This window comes from Pteronotus mesoamericanus, unplaced genomic scaffold, assembly GCF_021234165.1.
Source record: "Pteronotus mesoamericanus isolate MK-2021 breed Mesoamerican mustached bat unplaced genomic scaffold, CSHL_Meso_final contig_42, whole genome shotgun sequence".
NCBI classification, from domain to species: Eukaryota; Metazoa; Chordata; class Mammalia; order Chiroptera; family Mormoopidae; genus Pteronotus; species Pteronotus mesoamericanus.
The window spans coordinates 2,709,372-2,734,728 of NW_026555157.1; the positions used below are offsets into that span (position 1 = coordinate 2,709,372).

At 38.0% G+C, this 25,357-nt stretch overlaps 1 protein-coding gene across 1 annotated transcript in view; it reads left to right on the top strand.

Moving 5' to 3' along the window:
* SLC9C1 (solute carrier family 9 member C1) overlaps positions 1–25,357 on the top strand; it is a 111,655-nt gene that overhangs the window by 63,082 nt on the left and 23,216 nt on the right. Inside the window, exons 16-20 of the mRNA XM_054577257.1 lie at positions 16,393–16,588; positions 19,706–19,891; positions 21,856–22,005; positions 23,360–23,411; positions 24,648–24,796. Of these exons, the coding sequence (XP_054433232.1) occupies positions 16,393–16,588; positions 19,706–19,891; positions 21,856–22,005; positions 23,360–23,411; positions 24,648–24,796 (733 nt within the window). The remainder of the gene's footprint in view (positions 1–16,392; positions 16,589–19,705; positions 19,892–21,855; positions 22,006–23,359; positions 23,412–24,647; positions 24,797–25,357) is intronic.

A 25,357-nucleotide genomic window follows, 5' to 3' on the forward strand; every position in this document is an offset into this window, starting at 1 on the left:
TGTAAAGATTACATAGTTTGTGTAGAAGGCTTTAGTTAGGGTACTAGCCCTGGGTAAGCACTTAACAAATGTTAACATTTATTATTAACTGCTGAAAAGCATTCCATTCAAAATTGAATTCTCTAACCAATGACGAAGTTGTCACTTTCAAAGATCAACAAACACACAAGGAAACAAATAACCGTGAAAGTCAGTCAGCAGAAGAAATAAGAGCAGATTTATATCCCTTAAACTCCAGTTTTTAGAATTATTCTATATGTCATAGTATTATTGAAATGTTAAAGTTGATAGATGATGGACTCATAAATATGAACAAGTCAGTAGCCAAAAGAGACTGAATAGAAAGATGGAAAAATACCTATAGTTCTTAAAATTAAATATTCAACTTAAATTATTCAGAATTGAATTAAAAAATCAATATGGTATAATTAATTTTGGGAGATGCAGCTAGAGCTGAGCAAATAAGAAGAAATGTATAGCATTGGCAGAGCTTCTGTATCAATGTCATGCCTCTTAATAGAAAAATATCAGGACCCTGATATCTGAAATAATAACACTTATGTTGACAAACTTGATAGTCTTGAACCCTACATTCTCATGAACACTCTGGCCTGGCAGAGGCAGGCACCTCTACCCTGCTGCCTCCTACCACCTTAATATGATGCGAAGACATCACAAGATGAAGTTTGTCTTTGTTTCAAGGTTAGCCTCTACCACCTTTCATTGCTTCCAAGGTAATTACCCAGGTCAAATCTCAACACAGCTAGAGGGTGAAATATAGTGCCTATTTCAGGATGCTACAAGTTACAAAGTAAAGTAATACCAGAGAACACTAGTGGAACATATAAGGAGAGATTGAAACATAAGGCCTCATTGCAGAGAATTTATGTGCATGATGGTCTTATCCATGATGAGTGAGGGCTCAACATTCTGTCAAGGACACTTGAAGCTGGTACTATTACACTCCTGGGATGGTTTTTTGAAGCTTGGCCAAGCCAAAAGCCTACAGTAAATGAGGTGCAAATGATAAAAACTACAATATTTAACTAGATTAATTATGTAAGAATGCAGAACCAACCACACAACTTTATTCTTTGGGAAGACTTGAAGGACATTTCCCCTCACCAAGGCAACGGTGATAAACTTGATGATAGATGTCTTCTGCAAGACATGTCTGACAATAATTGAAATGGCAAGAGAATTAGTCTCTCATGTATCAAAAGGATTTGGGAATGGAAGAAGACAAATAGCAGCACTTAAATGTCGGAGGGAAAGTGGGCGTGCTTTATTTTATGAACAGCAAACCTGGGAATGGCTAACAAATATTGTGTTATGTCAAAGGGCAATATAGACAAAAAGTTAACTCAGAGCTCCTTGGCTTTTCTAGCTGTAGAGAGAGACCTGGTGGGCAAAAGGATGATATCACCTACTGACAAGGAAAATCATGATCCCCCACCTTTTCTCTATATCTAAGTCAGTTCTCAGTTCCAGAGCCCTTGAGGGCAGCAACAATTCCACAAATATACAGGATAAATATTCTCTCAAATTTTTTTTTCTAATGGAGTTTTAGTCACTTTACCAGAGTTACTATACATTGGAAAGAAGAGAATACTCAGACTTTGGTACTTTTGGGATACAGCACTTAAAATAATATTGATACCAAAAGCTTGAAATGCTATTATGGTCCTCAAGTGAAAACTGGGAGCTTTTAGGCTAGATGATATATAAAGTTTCTGACTCCGTCTGTCTCATACAAGTCCAGCAGGTGCACTATGGGGTTCTTTCTGAGTCCTGAGATATATAATTGGGATAAACATACTCAGTATCTAGCCATACACTCACATTGTCTAAGTGGTCTATAGGACAAGACTAACTGGGGCAGGAAGGGCCAGTGGCCAAATGGAACCCCTGGCTAAAATAGTAATAATAAGCAATAGGGCATTTAAGGATTAAGAAATTAACATCAACATTAAAGATTTAAAGGAATTGTGAGTTATTCTCATTATATTCTTTTCAATTCATCTACGTGGCATAAACAAGTCACATTATAGTTGCTTATAAACGTGGGCAAAAGGTAACTTCAAGTGCAATGATGTACCAGAAATTATTTTATTGCTGGAAGAGAGCAAGAAAAGCAATCTCACTGCCTGAAGCCTTAAGGAACCCCAACAATTTAATGGAAGGATTATATATGTGTTCATCATTTTATGTTTGTTTCTTTTCCTTTATTCTTTTGTTTTTAAATTTGTATTTTTTAATTGTTCAAATATGTATGTCTTTTTTTTCCGGCCACCACTTTAATCTGTCCCACCCTCAATGCTTCCCCACTTTGGCTTTGTCCATGGGTCCTTTATGCATGTTCTTTGACTTGACCCTTCCCCTTCTTTTCCCTGTTACGCCCTTTCTCGTTACTGTTGGACTGTTTTCTCTTTCAGTGTTGCTATATTTTCCTTGCTTGTTTGTTTTGTTGATTAGGTTCCACTTATAATTGAGGTCATATGGTATTTGTCTTTCACTGTCTGGCTTACTTCACTTAGCATAATGCTCTCCCGTTCCATTCATGCTGTCAAAAAAGGTACTACCTTTTCTATCTTTCTTTCTTTCTTTCTGCTGTGTAGTATTCCATTGTGTGTATGTACCACAGTTTTTTGATCCACTTATTTACTGATGGGCACGTAGGTTGCTTCCAGCACTTGGTTATTGTAAATTGTGCTTCTATGAACATTGAGGTACACAGAACAATGTGCTATGAACATTGAATTGGTGTTTCAGGATTCTTAGGGTATAATCCCAGCAGTGAAATTGCTTGGTCAAAAGGCAGTTCCATTTTTAGCTTTCTGAGGAAATTCCAAACTGTTTTCCACAGTGGTTGCACCAGTCTGCTTTCCCTCCAACAGTGTACTAGGATTTCTTTTTCTCTACAACCTCACCAGCACTTGCTGTTTGTTGATTTGTTTATAATGGCCATTCTGACCATTGTGAAGTGGTATCTTATTGTGGTTTTAATTTGCATTTCTCTGATGGCTGGTAATGCCGAGCATCCTTTCATATGTCTCTGGTCCTCTGTATGTCCCCCCTTGAGGAAGTGTCTGTTCAGGTCCTTTCCCCATTTTTGAATTACATCGTTTGTCTTCTTGGATAGGAGTCATCGAGTTCTTTATGTATGTTGGAGATCAAACCCCTGTCCGAAGTATCATTGGCAAATACATTTTCCCATATAGTTGGTTCCCTTTTCATTTTGCTGATGTTTTCTTTAGCCATGCAGAAACTTCTTATTTTGATGAAGTCCGATTTCTTTATTCTTTCTTTTATGTCCCTTGCTCTAGGGGACATATCGCTGAAAATATTGCTGCATGGAATATCTGAGAGTTCCCTGCCTGTGTTCTCCTCTAGGACTTTTATGGTGTTGCACCTTATATTTAAGTCTTTTATCCACTGTGAGTTTATTTCCGTGTGTAGCATAAGTTGGTGGTAAAATTTCAATTTTTTGCATGAAGCTGTCCAGTTCTCCCAAAACCATTTGTTGAAGAAGCTATTTTTACTCCATTTTAAGCTTCTGCCCTCTTTGTCAAATATTGACCATAGAGACATGGGTTTATTTCTGTGCTTTCTATTCTGCTCCATTGACCTATGTGTCTGTTCTTATGCCACTACCAGACTGTTTTGATTACTGTGGCCTTGTGATATAGTTCAATGTCAGGTATTATGATCTCTCCTATTTTGTTGTTGTGATCCCTCCTACTTTGTTCTTCTTTCTCAAAATTGCTGCAGCTATTCAGAGTCATTTATGGTTCCATATAAATTTTTGAAATGTTTGATAATATAACTAGCGACATTGAAATACGTTATTGGTATTTTAATAAAGATTGCATTGAATCTATAAATTGCTTTGGGTACTATGGATATTTTAATTTTGTTAAATTTTCCAATCCATGAACATGGTATATGCTTCCATTTATTTATCTTCCTTCATTTCTTTCTTCAGTGTTGTGTAGTTTTCTGAGTCCAGGTCTTTTACCTTCTTGGTTAAGTTTATTCCTAGGTACTTTATTTTACTTATTGCTTTAGCAAATGGGACTTTTTCTCCTGATTTCTGATTCTGATATTTCATTGTTGGTGCACAAAAATGCCTTCAATTTCTGAATATTGACTTTGTATCCTGCTGTTTTGCCAAATTCACTCATTAGGTCAAATAGTTTTGTGGGGGAGTCTATAGGGTTTTCTATGTACACTACCATGTCAACTGCAAACAATGACAGTTTTACTTCCTCCTTTCCAAGTTGGATGCCTTTTATTTCTTTTTCTTGTCTGATCACTGTAGCTAGGACTTCCAATACTATGTTGAATATAAGTGGTGAAAGGGGACACACTTGTCTTGTTCCTGGTCTCAGTGGGAAAATTGTAGTTATGACCATTGAGTGTGATGTCGGTTGTAAGTTTTTTAAATATGGCCTTTATTATGTTGAGGAATGCCCCCTTTACTCCTACTTTGCTGAGTGTTTTGATCATAAATGGATGCTGTACCTTATCGAATGCTTTCTCTGCATCTATTGAGATGGTCATGTGATTGTTGTCTTTCCTTTTGTTTATGTGATGTATTACGTTTATTGATTTGCGAATATTGAACCATCCTTGTAACCCTGGGATGAATCCCACTTGATCGTGGTGGATGATCTTTTTAGTGTATTGCTAGGTGTGGTTTGCCAATATTTTGTTGAGGATTTTAGCCTCTGTGTTCATCAGTGATATTGGCCTGTAGTTTTCTTTCTTTGTTGTGTCTTTATCTGGTTTTCAGATTAGGATGATAAAGAGTGTGAGTCTTCCCTCTCCTTGGATTTTTTGTAATAGTCTGAGAAGGACAGGGGTTAGCTCTTCCTTAAATGCTTTGTAAAATTCTCCTTTGAAACTGTCTGGTCCAGGGCTTTTGTGTGCTGGGTGTTTTCTGATTAGTTCTTCAATTTCACCAGCTATTATCAGTCTGTTCAGGCTTTCTGCTTCTTTTTCATTCATGTAGGAAGGTTACATTTTTCTAGAAATTTGTCCATTTCACCCAGGTTTTCAAATTTCTTGGCATATAATTATGCATAGTAATTTCTTACAATCCATTGTATTTCTGTGGTACCAGTTGTTATTTCCCCTCCTTCATTTCTGATATCATATAGTTGAGCCCTCTCTCTTTTTTCTTGATAAGTCTGCTTAAAGGCTTGTCAGTTCTGTTTATCTTTTCAAAGAACTGGCTCCTGAATTGGTTGATCCTTTGAATTGTTCTTAGTCTCTGTGTCATTCAGTTCTGCTCTGATCTTGATTATTTCCTTCCTTCTACTTACTGTGGGCTTTATTTGTTGTTGTTTCTCCAGTTCTTTAAGATGTAGGATTAGGTGGTTTATTTGAAATGTTCCTGTCTTTAAGGTCTGTATTGCCATGAATTTCCATCTCAGAACTGCCCTCACTATGTCCCGTACATTTTCGACTGTGGTGTGTTCATTTTCATTTGTTTCCAAAAAGTTTTTGACTTCTTTGATCTCGCTATTGATCCATTCATTGTTTAATAGCATGCTCTTCAGTCTCCATGAGTTTGAATGTTTTTGAGGTTATTCCTTGAGGTTGGTTTCCAGTTTCAAGCCCTATGGTCCAAGAAAATGCTTGTTATGATTTCAATTTTCTTGAATTTCTTGAGGCTTGTTTTGTGTCCTATCATGTAGTCTGTCTTTGAAAATGCCCCATGTGCGTTTGAAAAGTACATGTATTTTGCTTCTTTGGGAAGAAAGCTTCTATATATGTAAGTTAAGTCCATTTGATCTAATGTGTCATTCAGTTCCACAATATCCTCATTGATGTTTAGTTTGGAAGATCTGTCCATTTTTGACAATGGTGTATTAAAGTCCCCTACTATCAGTGTGTTGCTGTCTATATCTTTCTTGAAGTCCTCCAAGATTTTTCTTATATATTAGGGCACTCCTATGTTGGGTGCATACAGGTTAACAATGTTTATGTTTCCTTGATGGATTCTTCTTCTGTATCTCTTTCCATGGCCTTCGTTTTTAAGTCTATTTTGTCTGATATAATGACTGTGACCCTGGCTTTTTTTTTTCTTGTCCATTTGCTTGGAATATTTTTTCCATCCTTTTACTTTCAATCTGTGTAGGTCCTTTGTTCTAAGGTGGGTCTCTTGTAAGCAGCATATGTGAGGGTCATATTTTCTAAATCATTCAGCTATCCCATATCTTTTGACTGGGGCATTTAATCCATTTACATTTACAGTTATTATTGATAGGTACTTATTCATTTTTTCCCTTTGTACCTGTGTTCCTCTCTCTCTATCTTTTTCTTCATCTTGTTAAAGCAGTCCCTTTAGCATATCTTGTAGTGCTGGTTTGGTGGAGGTGTATTCTTTTAGCCTTGTTTTGTCTAGGAAACTCCTTATTTCATCTTCCATTTTAATTGAGAACGTTGGTGGGTAGAGCAATCTTGGTTGCAGGCCTTTGCTTTTCATGACTTGGAATATTCGTTGCCATTCCCTTCTGGCTGGTAGTGTTTCTGTTGAGAAGTAGCCGCTAGCCATATCGGGGCTCCCTTATATGTTACTTCCTCTTTCTTCCTTGTTTCCTTTAGGATTCTCTGTTTGTCTTTGATATTTACCATTTTAATGATGATGTGTCTTGGAGTGGGCCTCATTGGGTTCCTCTTGAATGGGACCCTCTGTGCTTCCTGGACTTGTGTGATTTTTTTCTCTCCTCAAATTAGGGAAGTTTCCATCATTACTTTATCAAACAGGTTTTCTCTCCCTTGCTCCTCTTCTTCTCCTTCTGGTATCCCTATTATACAGATATTATTATGTTTCCAGTTGTTCTGCATTTCCCTAAATGCATCTTCACTGTTTTTTAGTCTTTTTTCATTTTCTTGCTCTTTCTGGGAGCTTTTTTCTACCCTGTCTTCCAGCTCACTGATTTGATCCTCTGCGTCATCTAACCTGCTTCTAATTCCTTCTACTATGTTATTCAATTCAGAAAGTGTATTCTTCATTTCCTCTTGCCTCTTGTCGATAGTTTCTATGTCCTTTCTCATGCTGATAATAGTTTGCAGTAAGTTCCTCATAGTTTCCTTGTAGTTTTTGATAATTCTTTCTGAGCTCATTGAGCCTCCTTAGACCATTATTTTGAACTCAATATCTGATAGTTTACTTGCCTCTATTTCATTTAGTACTGTTTCTGTGGATTCCTCCTTTCCCTTCAATTGTGAGTCGTTTCTTTGTTCTCCCATTATTTGTGAGACTCTCCTTTTTTGCTTCTTCTTCTTAAGTTGATCTGTTTTGACTTTCTGACCTGTGATATGAACTTCTATGGTAGAAGTCCTGTGAGATTCAGTGTTGCAGTCTCCTTGATCTCCTGAACTTGCCTCTCTTTGTATGCCTTTTATGCCATTTATGTTGGCTCTCTGGAAGTAATTGAGTTTTGATTGTTGTTTGGTCATTCTTTAGTGGGTCTTACCCTCCAGCTGGTTCATTGAGGGTCACTCTGCCCACCATGTCTTGTGTGTTTTTGTGCAAGTGCTGCCAGAACAAAACCACAAAGCCCAGGAAACAAACCAACATCTGCAAAAATATCTCCCCCCCCCCCCCCGCAATCCCACTTCAACAGCAAATGATCCAGTATTAATTAATTAATTAATTTATTTATTTTTTAATTAATTTATTTACTTTTTAAATACATTTGTCTCTGCCTTCCCCCCACCTCTTTCCCTTGCCCCCTCCCACCTTCCCTCCCTCAGCTCTTCCCCTTTGGTTTTGTCCATGAGTCCTTGCTATATGTTCCTTGACTTTCCCCTTCCCTTCCCTTTCCCTGCCCCCCCCCCTTCCCTCTTGTCTCTGTTGATTTCTTTTCCTTTCAGTGTTGCTGGTCATATTTGCCTTGCTTCTTTGCATTGTTGGTTAGGTTCCGCTTATAGGTGAGATCATATGGTATTTGTCTTTCGCCCCCTGGCTTATTTCGCTTAGCATGATGCTCTCCAGTTCCATCCATGCTGTTGCGAAGTTTAGTACTTCTTTTTTCTTTCTGCTGCGTAGTATTCCATTGTGTATATGTACCATCATTTTTTGATCCAATCATCTACTGATGGGCATTTAGGTTGCTTCCAACACTTGGCTATTGTAAATTGTGCTCCTATGAACATTGGGGTGCATAGGTTCTTTTGTATTGGCGTTTTGGTGTTCTCAGGGTATAGTCCCAGCAGGGGAATCACTGGATCAAAAGGCAGTTCCATTTTCAGCTTTCTGAGGAAATTCCACACTGCTTTCCATAGTGGCTGCACCAGTCTGCATTCCCACCAACAGTGGACTAGAGTTCCCTTTTCTCCACAGCCTCGCCAGCACCTGTTGTTTGTGGATCTGTTTATGATGGCCATTCTGACCGGTGTGAGGTGATACCTCATGGTGGTTTTGATCTGCATTTCTCTGATGGCTAGTGATGCTGAGCATCCTTTCAAATGCCTCTGGGCCCTCTGTATCTCCTCCTTAGAAAAGCATCTACCCAGGTCCTTTGCCCATTTTTTGATTGGATCGTTTGTCTTCTTGGAGTAAAGTCGAGTGAGTTCTTTGTATATCTTGGAGATCAAACCTCTATCTGATGTATCATTAGCAAATATATTTTCCCAAATGGTTGGCTCCCTTTTCATTTTGCTGATGTTTTCTTTAGCCATGCAGAAGCTTCTTATTTTGATGAGGTCCCACTTGTTTATTCTTTCCTTTATGTCCCTTGCTTTAGGAGACATATCAGTGAAAAACTTGCTGCGTGGGATATCTGAGAGTTTCCTGCCAATGTTCTCCTCTAGGACCTTGATGGTGTTGCGACTTATATTTAAGTCTTTTATCCATCTTGAGTTTATTTTTGTGTATGGTGTCAGCTGATGATCCAATTTCAATTTTTTGCATGTAGCCATCCAGCTCTCCCAACACCATTTGTTGAAGAGGCTGTTATTGCTCCATTTTATGCTTCTGCCCCCTTTGTCGAATATTAGATGTCCATAGAGACCTGGGCTTATTTCTGGGCTTTCTATTCTGTTCCACTGGTCTATGGGTCTGTTCTTGTGCCAGTACCAGATTGTTTTGAGTATAGTGGCTTTGTAGTAGAGTTTGATGTCCGGTATTGTGATCCCTCCTACTTTGTGTTTCTTTCTCAAAATTGCTGCAGCTATTTGAGGTCGTTTATGGTTCCATATAAATTTTTGAAATGTCTGTTCTATTTCTGTGAAATACGTCATTGGTATCTTAATAGGGATTGCGTTGAATCTATAAATTGCTTTTGGTAGTATGGACATTTTAAGGATATTAATTCTTCCAATCTATGTGCACGGTATATGTTTCCATTTATTTGTGTCTTCCTTAATTTCTTTTTTCAATGTTGTATAGTTTTCTGCATACAGGTCTTTTGTGTCTTTGGTTAAATTTATCCCTAGGTACTTTATCTTTTTTCGTGCTATATCGAATGGTATATTTTTCCTGATTTCTTCTTCTTCTATTGCATTGCTGGTGTACAAAAACGCCTTTGATTTCTGAATGTTGACTTTGTATCCTGCTGTTTTGCCAAATTCACTTATTAGGTTGAGGAGTTTTTTGGTAGAGTCTACAGGGTTCTCTATGTACACTATCATGTCATCTGCAAACAATGATAGTTTTACTTCCTCCTTTCCTATTTGGATGCCTTTTATCTCCTTCTCTTGTCTGACCGCTGTGGCTAGGACTTCCAATACGATGTTGAAAAGAAGCGGTGAGAGCGGACATCCTTGTCGTGTTCCCGATCTTAGTGGGAAAGCTTTCAGTTTTTGCCCGTTGAGTATGATATTGGCTGTAGGTTTTTCATATATGGCCTTTATTACGTTGAGGAATGCCCCATTGATTCCCATTTTGCTGAGTGTTTTGATCATAAATGGGTGCTGTACCTTGTCAAATGCTTTTTCTGCATCTATCGAGATGATCATGTGGTTTTTGTCTTTTCTTTGATTTATGTGGTGTATCACGTTTACTGATTTGCGTATATTGAACCATCCCTGCATCCCTGGGATGAATCCCACTTGATCGTGATGGATAATCTTTTGAATGTATTGCTGGATACGGTTTGCCAATATTTTGTTGAGGATTTTAGCATCTATGTTCATCAGCGAAATTGGCCTGTAGTTTTCTTTCTTTGTAGGGTCTTTATCTGGTTTTAGGATCAGGGTGATGCTGGCCTCATAGAAGGAGTCTGGCAGTCTTCCCTCCTCTTGGATTTTTTGGAATAGTCTGAGAAGGACAGGGGTTAGCTCTTCCTTAAATGTTTTGTAAAATTCTCCTGGGAAACCGTCTGGCCCTGGACTTTTGTGTGCTGGGAGTTTCTTGATTACTGCTTCAATTTCCCCAACTGTTATCGGTCTGTTCAAGCTTTCTGTTTCTTCCTCCTTCAGTGTTGGAAGATTATACTTTTCTAAAAATTTGTCCATTTCATCCAGATTTTCAAATTTCTTGGCATATAATTGTTCATAATAGTTTCTGATGATCATTTGTATTTCTGTGGTATCCGTTGTTATTTCTCCTCTTTCATTTCTGATATTATTAATTTGGGTCCTCTCCCTTTTTTTCTTGATGAGTCTGCTTAAAGGTTTGTCCACTTCATGAATCTTTTCAAAGAACCAGCTTCTGGATTGGTTGATCCTCTGAATTGTTCTTTTTGTCTCTATGTCATTCAGTTCTGCTCTAATCTTGACTATTTCCTTCCTTCTACTTGCTCTGGGATTTATTTGTTGTTGTTTCTCCAGTTCTTCAAGTTGTAGTGTTAGGTCTTTTATTTGAAATGTTTCTATCTTTTTAAGGTAAGCCTGTATTGCTATGAACTTCCCTCTCAGGACCGCCTTTGCTGTGTCCCATAGGTTTTGGACAGTTGTCTGTTCATTTTCATTTGTTTTCAGAAATTTTTGGATTTCTTCTCTTATCTCATTATTGACCCATTCATTGTTTAATAGTGTACTGTTCAGTCTCCATGAGTTTCCAAGTTTTTGAAGTTTCTCTTTGAGGTTGATTTCGAGTTTCAAGGCCTTGTGGTCTGAGAAAAAGTTTGGTATTATTTCAATTTTCCTGAATTTACTGAGGCTTGCTTTGTGTCCTATCATGTGGTCTATCTTTGAAAAACTGCCATGAGCATTTGAAAAGAATGTGTATTTTTCTTCTTTGGGATGTAAGGTTCTATATATGTCAGTTAAGTCTCTTTGATTCAGTGTTTCATTCAGTGCCACGATATGTTTATTAATGTTTCGTTTGGAAGATCTGTCCATTTTTGACAGTGGGGTGTTGAAATCCCCTACTATCAGTGTGTTGCTATCTATATCTTTTTTGAAGTCATCCAACAATTTCCTTATAAACTTGGGGGCTCCTATATTGGGAGCATATAAGTTTACAATGTTGATGTCTTCTTGATAGATTCTTCCTTTAAGTATGATAAAGTGCCCCTCTGGGTCTCTCTTTATGGCCTTTGCTTTGAAATCGACTTTGTCTGATACAAGTATGGCAACGCCAGCCTTTTTCTCATGTCCATTTGCTTGGAATATTATTTTCCATCCCTTTACTTTCAATCTGTGTAGGTCTTTTGCTCTGAGGTGGGTCTCTTGTAGGCAGCATATGTGTGGGTCATGTTTTCTTATCCATTCAGCTACCCTGTGTCTTTTGATTGGGGCATTTAGTCCATTCACATTGAGAGATATTACTGATAGAAACTTACTCATCTTTTCTCTTTGTACTTGTGTTCCTCTCTGTCTCATTCTTTTCCTTCATCTGCTTAAACCAGTCCCCTTAGCATATCTTGGAGTGCTGGTTTGGTAGAGATGTATTCTTTTAGCTTTCTTTTGTCTGCGAAACTCCGTATTTCTCCTTCTATTTTAATGGAGAGCCTAGCTGGGTAGAGCAGCCTTGGCTGTAGGCCCTTGCTTTTCATGGCTTGGAATATTTGTTGCCATTCCCTTCTGGCTTGGAGTGTTTCTGTTGAGAAGTCAGCTCCTAGGCGTTTCGGGGCCCCCTTGTATGTTACTTTCTCCTTCTCCCTTGCTGCCTTGAGGATTCTCTCTTTGTCTTTGACATTTGCCATTTTAATGATGATGTGTCTTGGAGTGGACCTCCTTGGGTCCTTCTTGAGTGGGGTCCTCTGTGCCTCCTGGATCCATGAGAGCCTTTCTCTCCTCAAATTAGGGAAATTTTCCATCATTACTTTTTCGAGGAGGTTCTCTATTCCTTGCTCCTCTTCTTCTCCTTCTGGTATCCCTATTATACGGATATTATTGCGTTTCAGGTTGTCCTGCATTTCCCTAAATGCTTCTTCATTCTTTTTGAGCCGTTTTTCCATTTCTTGCTCTTTCTGGGAGCTTTTTTCTACCTTGTCCTCCAGCTCACTGATTCGATCCTCAGCTTCATCCAGCCTGCTTTGGATTCCTTCTACTGTGTTCTTCAATTCAGAAATGGTATTCTTCATATCCTCTTGTGTCTTCTTGATAGTTTCTATGTCCTTTTCCAGGCTGATATAGTTTGCTGTAAGATCCTGATAGTTTCTCTGCAGTTTCTCATAGTTCTCTTTGAGCTGGCTGAGCTCATTGAGCTTCCTTAGAACCATTGTTTTAAATTCCATATCTGATAGTTCCCTTGCCTCTATTTCATTGAGCTCTCTCTGTGGGGAGTCCCCTTTTCCACTCATTTGGGGAGAACTTCTTTTTCTTCCCATTTTTGTGAGAGTCTGTTAAGTATTTTTGTCCTTTACTTTCTGGGCTTGCCTCTGATGATGTCAGTTGTTGACCTTATAGGGCCTTGGGTTGTTTGTTTGAGCCTTTCAGGAGTCTAATGCCTGTGTCTGACTCCTGCTTGGAGCAGCTCTGTGACCCCTTCGGTCAGGGCTGGGCTATTTTTTGGGATCTCTCTGCGCTCTCACGAGAGCTCCTTGAGCGCGTTCCCAGCGCGGCAGGGTCCCCCACCTGCCTGGGTTCGCATGTGTTTGCCCCAGACCAGGGGGCTTATTCGCGACCTCCCGTGCTCATCTGACCTCCCTGGCACGCGAGCTTCGCGGCACTGGTCAGTTTAGAGTCTTCTATTGTGTGTTTTCCCCGCTTTTGGCTCTTTGGGTGCGTTGCTTGCCCTCGCCAAATGGGGACTACGGAAATGGGAGGAAATCAGCTCTCCGGTTAATCCTGTTTCTGGTCTCTCCTCCAGGGACTATGGGCAGCTCTACTTATTTTGTGGGCTGCTCCGCAATCGCGGCGGGCAGGTCAATTTATGCCTGCCCTTGCCCCTCTGTGCAATCCCTCGCAGGCCGTATGGGTGCCAGTCTGTGTGAGGCCTTGCCGGCAGGTGCAAGCGTTCGCCAGCCCGCGTGGGTCACACACACGCTCGCCAACCCTCGCCAGTCACTCGGCGCAAGTGTGCGCGCCTGCTCTGGGTGTTTTGGGGGTTTCTATGTTTGCTTTTCGGCTTTTGGCTCTTTGGGGGTGTGGCCTCTTCCCGCGCAATGGAGACTACGGCAAGGAGAAGGAGTCAGGACTCCCCAGTTCCTCCTCCCGTTCTTTCCCCAATGCCTCCGTTTCTAGTCTCCCCTCAGGGGCCTCTGGGCAGTTCTGTGACCCCTTCGGCGGAGGATCCAACCCCTGTGCGGACTGCGTTTCAATCGCAGGCAGTCTGGTTCATGCGCGCCCCGCTTCTGCCTCTTTGGGGTCGCGCCTTTCCAGCCCACAATGGAGACTACCGAACGGGGAGGGAGTCGGGACTCCCCGGTTCCTCCTCCCATTCTTTCCCCAATGCCTCCGTCTCCAGTCTCTCCTCAAGGCTCTCCCAGCCAGTCTGCACTCAGCCCCGTAGCTCACAGGCGTACAAGCTGTGTGCGGAGCGCACAAAAGGCAGGTTAATTGATTCCCTTTTGCCTGAGCGAGATGGTAGCTGCAGAGTGGGAAGTGCATTATCACCCGGGCTCCACCGGCCGCCGAGTCAGTTCTCTTCACAAAGTTTTCCTCACCAGTCTTTTCCCAGGCACCAGCCCACCCTGCTGCTGCCTCTACCCAGCGATCAAGGAGGGTGGCTGCCGCTGCAACTTTTGCGTTTGCCCTTTAAATGTCTTTTTGCATCCCCAGCCACTTGTCTCTGGCAGAGAGCGCCCCTAAGCTTTTTGGGGTTGCGTTTTGTCTGTATTTTCTCGGCTTTAGCTGCTGTAGTTTAGGGGTTCCTGTTTATGATTCAGACCCCGTTCTTCTCGGGGGGACGCTAACTGGCCGTTTCAATGTCCCTCTGGTGCCAGTGCCCGTGCGCACCCAGCCCACCCTCTCGAGCCTCCACCGCAATTCTCACCCGTTGGGATGTGTGAGAGTCGAATCCGCTGTCCGCGGCACCAAGGCTCCTCTCCCACTATCGCTCCACTGCTTTCCAGGTGATTACTCCCTTATTTAGTTGCAATTCCAGTTTGGTTTTGGGAGGAGGTCAGCGTGACTCCCTTTCACTCCTCCGCCATCTTTTTCTCCTCTCTGATCCAGTATTAATAAGGCTGAAAGGAGATTAAGACTATTATAAGAAAGGAGAGAAATAACTATTAATATAAAATCTAACGACTTAATATGCACAAACTTGATGGACCTGAAATGAACATTAAAAAGCTATGTAGTAAAGAAATATTGAATATCATGGAGAAGACCACAGTGGATTTCATCTCAGTAGCCTCTAGTATTTACAACTGTTTTTTTCTTTCTGGATCTGTCCCTGATGATTTCAGATATTGACCCCATCTGACCTTAAGCAGTCTATTCAGGACTTCCAGGAATCTACTGTCTGTGGCTGTCTCCTTCAATTGTTAATCTAATCACTCTTCATTCAGCAGTCAGACTTAAGCACCACTGGACCAGGACAGAGTCCCTCCTGGGGGTGGGGTCACTGTGCCTTCACATGCTGCTGCCACTCAGGAGCAAGATGGCTGCTGCCGTATGGGGGATGACTGCACCAGGATGCTGCTTGTTATTCCCCTAGTTCTCGCCCCAAAACCTCTTTCCCCAGTCTCTTTAGCCCACTCTGCCCCTACCTTTGCTGAAGACCAGAGTAAGTGGCTGTAAATAAAAATTTATGTGTTGGCCCTTTAAATTGCTCTTTCCATCTCTAGCATCCCAATTCTGGCAGAGAGCAGCCCTGCTGCTTTTTGCAGCTGGCTGTTTTCTGTGTACTATTTGGGCTCTCGAGCTGTATGCTGGAGATTCTTGCCTATGGTTCAGACCCCACTTTTCTCAGCGGGATCCAACTGGCCATTTAAATACCCTTCTGGTGCTGCTGCCCCTGGGCACAGAGCCAGCATTCCTGAGTCTCCACCACACTCCTTACCAGTCCTGTTGTGCTAAAGCTGATCTTCTGCCTGTCCATGGTTGTAACACTTCTCTCTCACTATTGTTCAGTTGTTTGTTCTGATTGCTTTCTCCACAATTTAGTTGTAATTCCAGATTGGTCCTGGGAGGAGGTCAGTGTTACTTCCATCCATTCTTCTGCTGTCTTACCCCTCTCTGTTTCTTAAATAAGACTAAATTGTAAAAGTTTCAGGTCCTTTGTAACATAGATTCACCTCTGAGAATGGGGAAGCAATCCAGTACTTTAACCAATCTTCAATCAGTAATTAATTAATCATTTTATTTGAATTTTAACAATAAAAATACATTATTATACTAGTTGAATAATTTAAAATAAAATTAAAAATACATAACATAAATCCTCATTCAGAATTTCATTTTCTAGCATACTTGGTATGGAAACTATTTTCCATAGCATATACATTACTTTAAATTTTCTGATAAAATGTGAAACCATACTGTTATACCACATACATCCTGGAAATTGTTCTTGATTTTATGCCTTGAGAAGGAAAGGTGCTCATAATACTTGGTTAAGGGGAGGGGGGGGAAAGCTGGTCACAGGACAATATATGATATAATTCTTTTTGTGTTTATAGATATTGACTATATAAACAAAAGTATTGAAACAATATTCAAACTCTTAATAGTAGTTATCTCTGAAAATTGGAATTATTGAATAGTGTAATGGATTTCCTTCATTTTTTAATATTTCTAGTTTAAATCATCCTTATCTTATAAGCAAAAAGTATTTCTATTGAAAGTGCAGTAAAAACTAGGGAGAGGTGAGGAAAATGAGAAATACAGAGGGAAAATGAGCATCCAGTCACTTAGCAGAGGAAGAAATTAAAAGGACAATATCTGAAGGAGGATGCCAGAAAGTATTAGCTAATGATGGTTACCTCCCAGAACTAAGCAGGGTTCTGTAGCTATTGATGATTGGATCATAACTGAATATATAGTGAAAGTAATTCAATGTAATTTTTACCAACTATAAATATACCTCTATTTTTTTTACAGACATCGTTTTCTTCGTATGTTCCATAAAATAGTATTTACTGATGAATTTGAGTATGTCGGATACCTTGTGATACTAATGAACATGTTCCTTATTATAATTTCCTGGATACCCTCATTAGAAGATATCTATGAGACTGAAATAAGACACTGTAACTACTTTTTCCTTGCACTGTACATCCTGGAAACCCTAATTAAGGTAATCTAAAGTGTGTGTGTGTGTGTGTGTCTGTGTGTGTGTTATATACAAGAAGGAGACTTCCTAACTCCATTTTCAACACCAGCTATAGCCAGTTTTCTAAAAGAGTGTATGAAATTTTCTTCTACTTCTCAAACAAATAAACATTAGCTTGTAAAGGTGATTTTTAGAGTAACTCACTAGGACATATCCACACTTTAAGGGCTGATTTTATATTTGCAAAAATAAATCTTAAAATAGCATGTGTCAAAGGGACCCAGAGTGAGTTTTCCAGGTATTGGCAGTATTCTTAAACTCAGCCGGGTATTGAGCACATGGCTGTTGGCTTTGTCATGTTATTTTTATACTAAATAGATAAATAAATGGATAAGTAGATTGATAGATACTCATTTATACTAAAAAAGATATCATAATTTGATTTTTAAATCCAATATAAATGGAAATATACACCCACAAAATAATAACAGTATTGTGTCATATGGATCAATAAGTTGTAATATAAAATATTTTAGCCAGAAAATTTAAATAGAAGAGTAATATATGATATTTGGACAAAATAAATGTATCAAATTTTTAGTGGAAAATTTAAATGCTATTACAGAGCCATGATGTTAGGGAGGGGATTGTTCATGACTGGCCATATTGTATGTAATAAATTCCAAGTTAGTTAGAATGGCCAAAGGATATTTCCTATGTTTAAAAGACAATAAAGCAATTAACTAATTAATTAGGGTTAGTTATAGGGTGAAGGTGAAAGTGAAGAGTTCCCTAAAATATGTAATATTATGTACTATAACATGACCTATAGAAAGAGCATGGAGCTGGGATTCAGTAAATTTAGCTCTGGCTTTTGTTCTCTCTGACAAACTGTTCATGATGTCACTGAACTTCTCCCAACTTCATTTTTTTTTCCTTCTATAAAAAGTGAAGGGTGGCCTAAATTATCAATGAAGATCCCTTTAGCTCTATTATTCTTTGTATTCTGCCATGTTTAAGCTACAATCATAGCCACACAAAGCCATAGTTTAATTCAATCAGGCCCACTTACCATAGCAGCACTGGACTGTGGAGACATGGTTATGCTTCATAGCTGAGAGGATACTCCCAACTGTGCAACACTGTTTTTGTTTCCCTTCTACTTACCTCAAGATTCATCCTCCATGTCCAATTTTTCATCTTGCCTTTATTTACCATTTAATTTACTCTCTTTCCTATTTTGTTCAATTCTCTTTCTTTGTACCATGCCTTTTAAAATATCCATTAGGTTAATGACAATAATATTAAATAATCACCTATAAAGTACCAGTCATTTTGATTATAACATTTCAAATCCTTAAATTAACCCTTTAAGATAGATATATATCATGCCTTGCATTTTATAGATGAGAGACCTGAATCTCTGATAAGTTGTGTAATTTGCCTAAAGTCAAATAGCTAATAAATAATTGAATTTGAATCCAACCCCCCAAAGTCATTGTTCTTTCTAATAAACAATGTTGCCTTAAAATTTCATTGTATTTTCAACATTTTCCCAAACACTCTTCAACCTATTGGAGGAATGGGTCTTTTGAAACTTTCTCAAAGGAAAGGTAATCACGTTTCTTCATCTGAAAGCCAGAAGGTGGCATTAACTAAAAATTCTTTGACAAACTTATGTTCAACAAACCCCAATTTCGTTGAAACCCACACTATCCTTTCATACCAGGCTCTTCCTCTCTTGTGGCTGTGTTCTAGTGACAACCTCAGGATAACCCCTTCACACTTCTGAATACTTAGTAATTGGATAAAGTCCTATTCTTTGTACTAGTCCTTTCAGGTTCCCAAGAAAATTATCCAACCTATGCCTGTTTCAATAAGAAAGAAATGAGACACCTATAGAGGCTAAATGGTGACATGGGCAGGACCTCATAAAACTAGGATCTGGTCTTCTGCTTTCTAGATTCAGACATTGAGATTCCTCAGTCTGGCCAAATGTGAGCAGACTCATTGAAAATGACTCTACCACTAAGCACGTAGGAGTCTGTTTATAAATAAGCATGGAAGTTTCTTAATTTATAATGGAACATATGCTTTCCCTGGGACATGAATATGTCTGCCTTCTACCCTTATTTTGAATCATGATGAGCAGGGAAATAAGGTTACTAAAAGAAGACAAATTAATCAAAATTATAAATCAGTATCTTAAGTAATATAATAAGGGACCACACAGGTGCTATGGGGGAGGGAAGGGAAACAGGAGTTTCTTACACAGAATAGTAGAGTCAGAAAAAAAAATGCTTTCAAGGGTAGTAGATGCTTAAGTTGAATTTTGAATAATGAATGAGGGTCAAAGTAGGGAATGCAGACCATGAGTACATAGCATAATAAACAACAAGAACAAGGAACAACTTATAGATAATATTGTGACCCACACAAGGAACATAATTCCCAATGACTCTAGCTTAGGGATGGGTTGGTGAAGGTGGATCTTGGAGAGATGATAAATTTGTATGGAAGATATAGAAAATGAGACGGGAGACATAGCCATGAATTAAATAGTGAAAGGCCTCATAGGCCATGCTATCTCTTCACTTCCCTGGTATGAACTACCATTCATAGTCGAGTGACTCCTATATTCATGCTCCAGCTCAGATCTTATCTAGAGTCTAAGATTATATAGACAATAGCTGACTAGATCTCCAACGAAATACTGTGCAGACATCTCAATCATATTCAAAATAAATATATTTTCTCCAAACCTAGTCTTTCTTTAAAACTTCACAGGAAACCCAATTTCCCAGGCTGAAATCCACAATATTTTAGACACCTCCCACTTTCTTAGAGTAAGTTTTTGATAAACATATTTTGAAATAAAGTATTAATAAACTATAATCAAATAGGAGCTATTTTGAATATTTTTCTTTTTTGAAATAGATATTCTGACGTTTTAAACAATTAATTTCAAAATTTTTTAAACCATATTTAATATAAAATATGATCACTTACAAGTATTTCAGAGAAGTAGAGTCTTAAGGTAATCAGAGAAAAACCTAACTAGTGATATTTCAGTTATTGTGGAAAATGGTATAGTAAAAACACAAACAAATTATATAATATAATTTCTTTTTAAATCAACAGATAGCAGCAATGAGGAAAGAATATTTTTTACAGACCTGGAACCTATCTGAATTAGTAATTACAGTAGCTGGAATCATAGAGGTAATACTTTATGAGACACATTTCATTCATGCTACCTTTAATTTGGTTCCAATAGTGGCGATTTTTAAAACTATTCAACTTCTTCGCTTACTATGCATTTTGAAGGTAATGAACTATTAAATTATGCAATTTCAACTTTATTTTGATAGTTTTATAAAATAAAAAGAAGTTTACTAGTTTTATGGCTTTCACTTCTGTGGGACTGATATTTATATTTTAAATTTTATATTCTTTTGACAAATTACATTTTATGACATACTGTATTATATATTCAAATTATATTATAAAAACATTTAGTACCTGAAAGTATAGAAATAATCATCATAGCTTTTTCTTTCAATAGAGAGCACATGAAAATTTCCATATTAATATAATTACAAATTAACCCCAAGTAATGTTTATTATTATAGATGCCTGGAATAAAATATGGAAATCAATGAGAACAACGACAACAACCATGCAAATCGCTCATGGTGACAAAACAAATAGCAAAGATTTATACAATTCAAGAAACAAAAAAAAACCACATTTTATATTATATGAATTTATAGTATTATAGAATCACAACATCAAAAATTACCTTTGATTGCCTAATACATCTTCTACAACAAGCATGATGGGTAGTTATTTTCTATATGATCATTTCAGTGACATAAAATCCATCACAAAGAATATAAAAATATATATTTATTTTATAGAGATACAGATATATTCTCCCTCCCCCTCTCTCTTCTTTCTCTATTCATGCACAAACCAGACACATACACAAATAAACACTGTGGGAGATAGAAAGCTAAATAAGATATAGTTCATCAAGCTATAAAGCTAATAGATTAGAATCTTTACATTTAGAGAATTCTTATGTACATTAAAAAATACTTTTGCTGTTGAGAGGCATAAACCAGCCAGGTTTAAAAGTATGCAACTAGTAGCCTTTTCCTTTTTAGTATTATGTGAGACTGAGACTGTAAGCAACACTAGTATGTATATTGATGTGAGAAAGGCAAGCCTGGTGTATTCCAGTGACTAGGTAATTCTTTCTGATAAGAAGATATAGTGTCAACCAAATATTTTAAATGAAGAAATTTATAAGTCACCTAAGAAAAGTTTGTTTATATATTCATGAACCTCTTAACCCTTACCTTATGTTAAATTGTTGGCTTTGAAATATGAAAACAAATGAGATATAGTCTCTTCTCCCAGTGTACTGTAGAAGGGAAACAAGTAATCAGTCGGGATATTCCCATGTTATGTGGTTGAGAAAGTTCAAAACAGTAGTATGCACAGAACACTAGTGGGATATAGAAGACTTTCTTTACTAGTTGATATTTGAATTGAACCTTGAAGGATGAGTATAAGCTCTCTGAGAATTAGTGGCAGGTGTTTGGAGTGCAAAGTGTGAAGATTATGGAGCATAGACAGGAAAGTGGGGAACAGCCAATTCTGCTGAAGTTAAGGGTCTGAACAATGGTAATAGGTAGCCTGGAGATTAAACCCTCAGCACAGAAACAATGAGAAATTAATTACAGGGTCAAAGAGAGACTATAGCTGTGGTAGGTCCTAACCCAAAGAAACCATCTACTAAGAAGTTTACTAGGAGATTTTGCAGGTAAAAATGGCAGTACTTTATAAACAGTTGTTTTATACCTAAGTCCAGAAGAGATTGACTGCATTGTTTTCTAAGGATTTAAACCAGTTGAAAATAGCATCCAATTCTCTATAAAAAGAAAAATAAGTAAAGGGTAAAGCTATTATGGATGTGTGTGGGTGGGGAAGAAATGGTACTAGGGGAAAAAAAGAAAAAATACGATAAAAATGAACTATTAAATGAAATAAAATAAAATAATAATGCCATAACATTGCATAGGTGCCCAACATTATTAGTTATAAGAAAACAGCTCTATCCATGAAGTTATAAAAATACCATGAAAACAATAACAGGAACCTTGACAGGTTACTGTAGTCACTACTGAGAGCATGTTGTTTTTTAATATTATCTATTTTAGTTAATCAACAATAATCAACTAAAATTTGTACAATTAATATTAAATGACAGTCCTCTTTTTCAGCTCATAACACCAAAGTTGCTGCAATTAATAGATAAAAGGATGAGCCACCAGCTGTCGTATACGTATGCTATCCTGAAAGGATATGTCCAAGGTGAAGCAGATATAATGACTATAATTGATCAGATTGCAAGTTCCAAACAGGTTAAAAAGGTGAGATAAACTAAATACTAAGAAAATGGTTGATTTTCCCCACCCCTCAGTTGTCCACTCCCATCAGATTCTCTATCTATATATGTAGATGTAGTCTTTGATCCCTGGTTTTCTAGGTAATTTTTGGAAAAACTTAAACTAGTCTACATTTAGATTACTGAAATGTATCCTTACTAAAATGTCTGTGTCATATTAACAAGTCACAAGGCTCTTGGAACATACCTTTCCATCCGTGCAGAGGCAATCGTGAGACCCATGTGCAGTAGTCAGTTCCCTCCCAGTATAAGTTCCAGGATATTATCAGGCCACAGATTCATTAAATAAGAAATACTGGAGACTGAGAGATTATGGCCATGTTGAGCAAATAGAGCCTCCACAGAATTCACAAAGGTTCCTTCTATTTCTCTCTATCCCTGAATTTCCCACAGTAAATAGTAAAAGAAGGAAAGGGTGGGGGTCTGGCAAATGGAAAAAAGAACAATAACTCTGGAGGAAAACCTTGTTTAATTTGCTCAATATGCAGAGGAGAAAAGTGAAGCCAAGAGAGATTAAATGAGTATGCCCCGAAACACATAACTGGTAAACAGCGAAGAGAATTCTAGGACCTAAGTTCTAGCTTTAATATTTTATTTTCCCGATTGAGGCATATTAACACTGATATTGGCACACAAGTTTTTCAGCTGTATCAGAAATTAAAAATGTACTTTTCAAGGAAATTTAGAACACTTGAATGCTATATGTTATATGCCCAAAGATTCATGCTTGAGAGAATTGAACATTTAACACAGGGTGGGGCAAGGTAGAGTGACAGTTGTAAGTAAGCTCTATCTTTAAAACTGTTTTCCTGAATTATTTTACTTTTGTTCACCACTCACATATAGCTCTGACATTTGAGAATACACAGTAGAAAACAGAAAAGGTCTAAAGTCTCAAAGATGTTGTCCACTTTTAGCCATCATTTTTGCTCTCACACAGCTTGGCCAACCTTTCTAACTCACCTAAGTTTTAAAGCCACTTGTATGTCCCAAATATGAAGGCTGTCATAAAGTTGAATGGCAAAGTACTTTCCATGCCCATATTTCTCAGAATCAATAGTCTCCTAAAGCAAGTTACTTTAAGGGAAGGTGTGACTCACTTTCAGGCTTCTCAAAATTGGCCTAGGTGATGCCACTCCTTATCCTCTCCACCACGCTTGCTGGGGCAAAATAAAATTCATTGCACAAAATTCAATTCTAATTCCTGAAAAGCTCTTCATATTTTTATTTAGTTGTTAATTTGAGTTAAAAATCTATCAGTGGCCAATGTTAAGGCAACAGTTTGTTTTCCAATGGATAATGTTTCTTTTGTTTCATAGATGTTATTAAGGAGGATAACGAGGAATACGGTACATGCCATGAAAGAGTTAGGTAGGTACCTCTCACCCTAAAAGGTTCATGATCATCTCTTATCACCATCATTTCAGAGAAGCAATGGTTTTGACAACTAAACTGATCTTTGAGGAAACCTTCTTACTACCAATAATGAAGTGGATTACTTCAACAATTAATAACTCATATTTTCAGCTGGACTAAATAGTATAATATCACCTCTCTGAATTTTTTCTCTCTGCCTTATGTCACATGCAGGCCTTTTAATTTCTGTTTAAAGGAAACACATTTGCATGGCATGATGACATGTTATTACTACCTTATAAATTCTGTTTCTTCCAAGCAGAAGTGTGCTTACCTTCCTGAGCAACAAAAGGAAAAGTTATTTTTTCCTGTCACTTGCCACAGAGCTGCCATCTGAAGTTTTAGGCTTTAGAAAGAATTGAAATCAGGAAAAAGTCCCCAAAGACCTCGTTTGTGGCTTCTGGGAGGCTCAGTGCCAAAACATGGCAAGAACCTATTCTCTGAATCAGGCCAAGTCACACTCCCAGTGTGGGACAAATCCCAAGAGTAAGATAGACACATTCCTAATAGCACAGTGTGTGTGTGAAGGAAAGGGATTTTGATACTAGATAGTAGGCAACAAAAGGACACAGGAAGCCTGGAAATGAGCCATGCTTGCTTGAGAGAGCTTGCATGGCAGATAGTTGCCAAGCCACAGAAGAAGTCATGACCAAGGTAAAGCCAAATGTAGAATCTAAGAGGACGAAATTCACATTTTGCATCTATGAATCCAGACCAGACAGGCAGAGGGACATAGATGGATGGGGCATGTAGATGCACAGATAGTGCAAGTGGAAAATGAACGAGGCCAATTGAAAAGACTTAATCAAAGGCATAGCTAAACCCACAGCATGTAGTCAGAAATCCTGATTCAAACTTAATAGAAAAGCAAGTCATGAATTTCAGAGCTAGAGCCTGGAAATGCCTCTCAAGTGTCCAGTGCAGGTGGATTGGTAGAATGATTAATCATAAGACTGAGGCTGTCTATCTTTCTTCATGGCCCAAGTATGAGCTGAAGGCAGGAAAGTGACTGGCAGAACTCTGTAACTGTTGATTGCAGAGGCCTCATTAGGGATAGAGACTTTTCCTGTATTGAAGGTTGTATTCCATTTCCTGTATTGAGGATTTACAACAGAAATATTAGCTTATTGTCTAAATGAAATATTTAGACATTGTCTTTATGTCATCTGAAAATATTTTGTTACTTTTCAGGTTACTTAGAGTATGATCACCCAGAAATTGTTGTCACTATGAAAACAAAGGAGGAGATTAATGTTATGCTCAGTTTGGCTAGAGAAATTGTTAAGGTTTTCAGGTTAAAAGGAATTCTTCATAAAATTGAAGCTTCTGAAATTAACAAGGTGAGGTAGAGTATCTTTAAAGCAATTATACATATTTGATATGTAGTCATTTATGATCTTCAAGCCTACTTTTGGCTCTTTCCAATATAAGCCATCCCCAAGATATGAATATCTAACAAAATAATTATCTAGAGCAAAGCACAAAGCACAGAGAGTTTCCTTCTGCAGCTCCAGCAGTTGACTTTTCTTTCCCATCTTGCCATAGTGAAGGATCATTCCTTCCTATGCTTGGAGGCTTTCCTAAAACCATATATAAAAAACCTCTTACAAATAAGACAATTAAAAAAAACAGGCAAAATATTTGCATAGGCACTACACAACAGATGGTATTCAAAAGTCAATAAACATAAAAAAGTATGCCAAATATCATTTCATAAACTTAATGCAAATTAAAACTAAAATGAAATACCAATACACAACTACCATAATTCTTCACTTTTTTTTTAAATTGACAATATCAAGTGTAAGCAAATGATGGAACAGCTGGAACATTAGAGTGGGAGTGTAACCTGATAACAATACCTGTAGAAAACTGCTTAGCAAAATCTATTAAATTTTCCC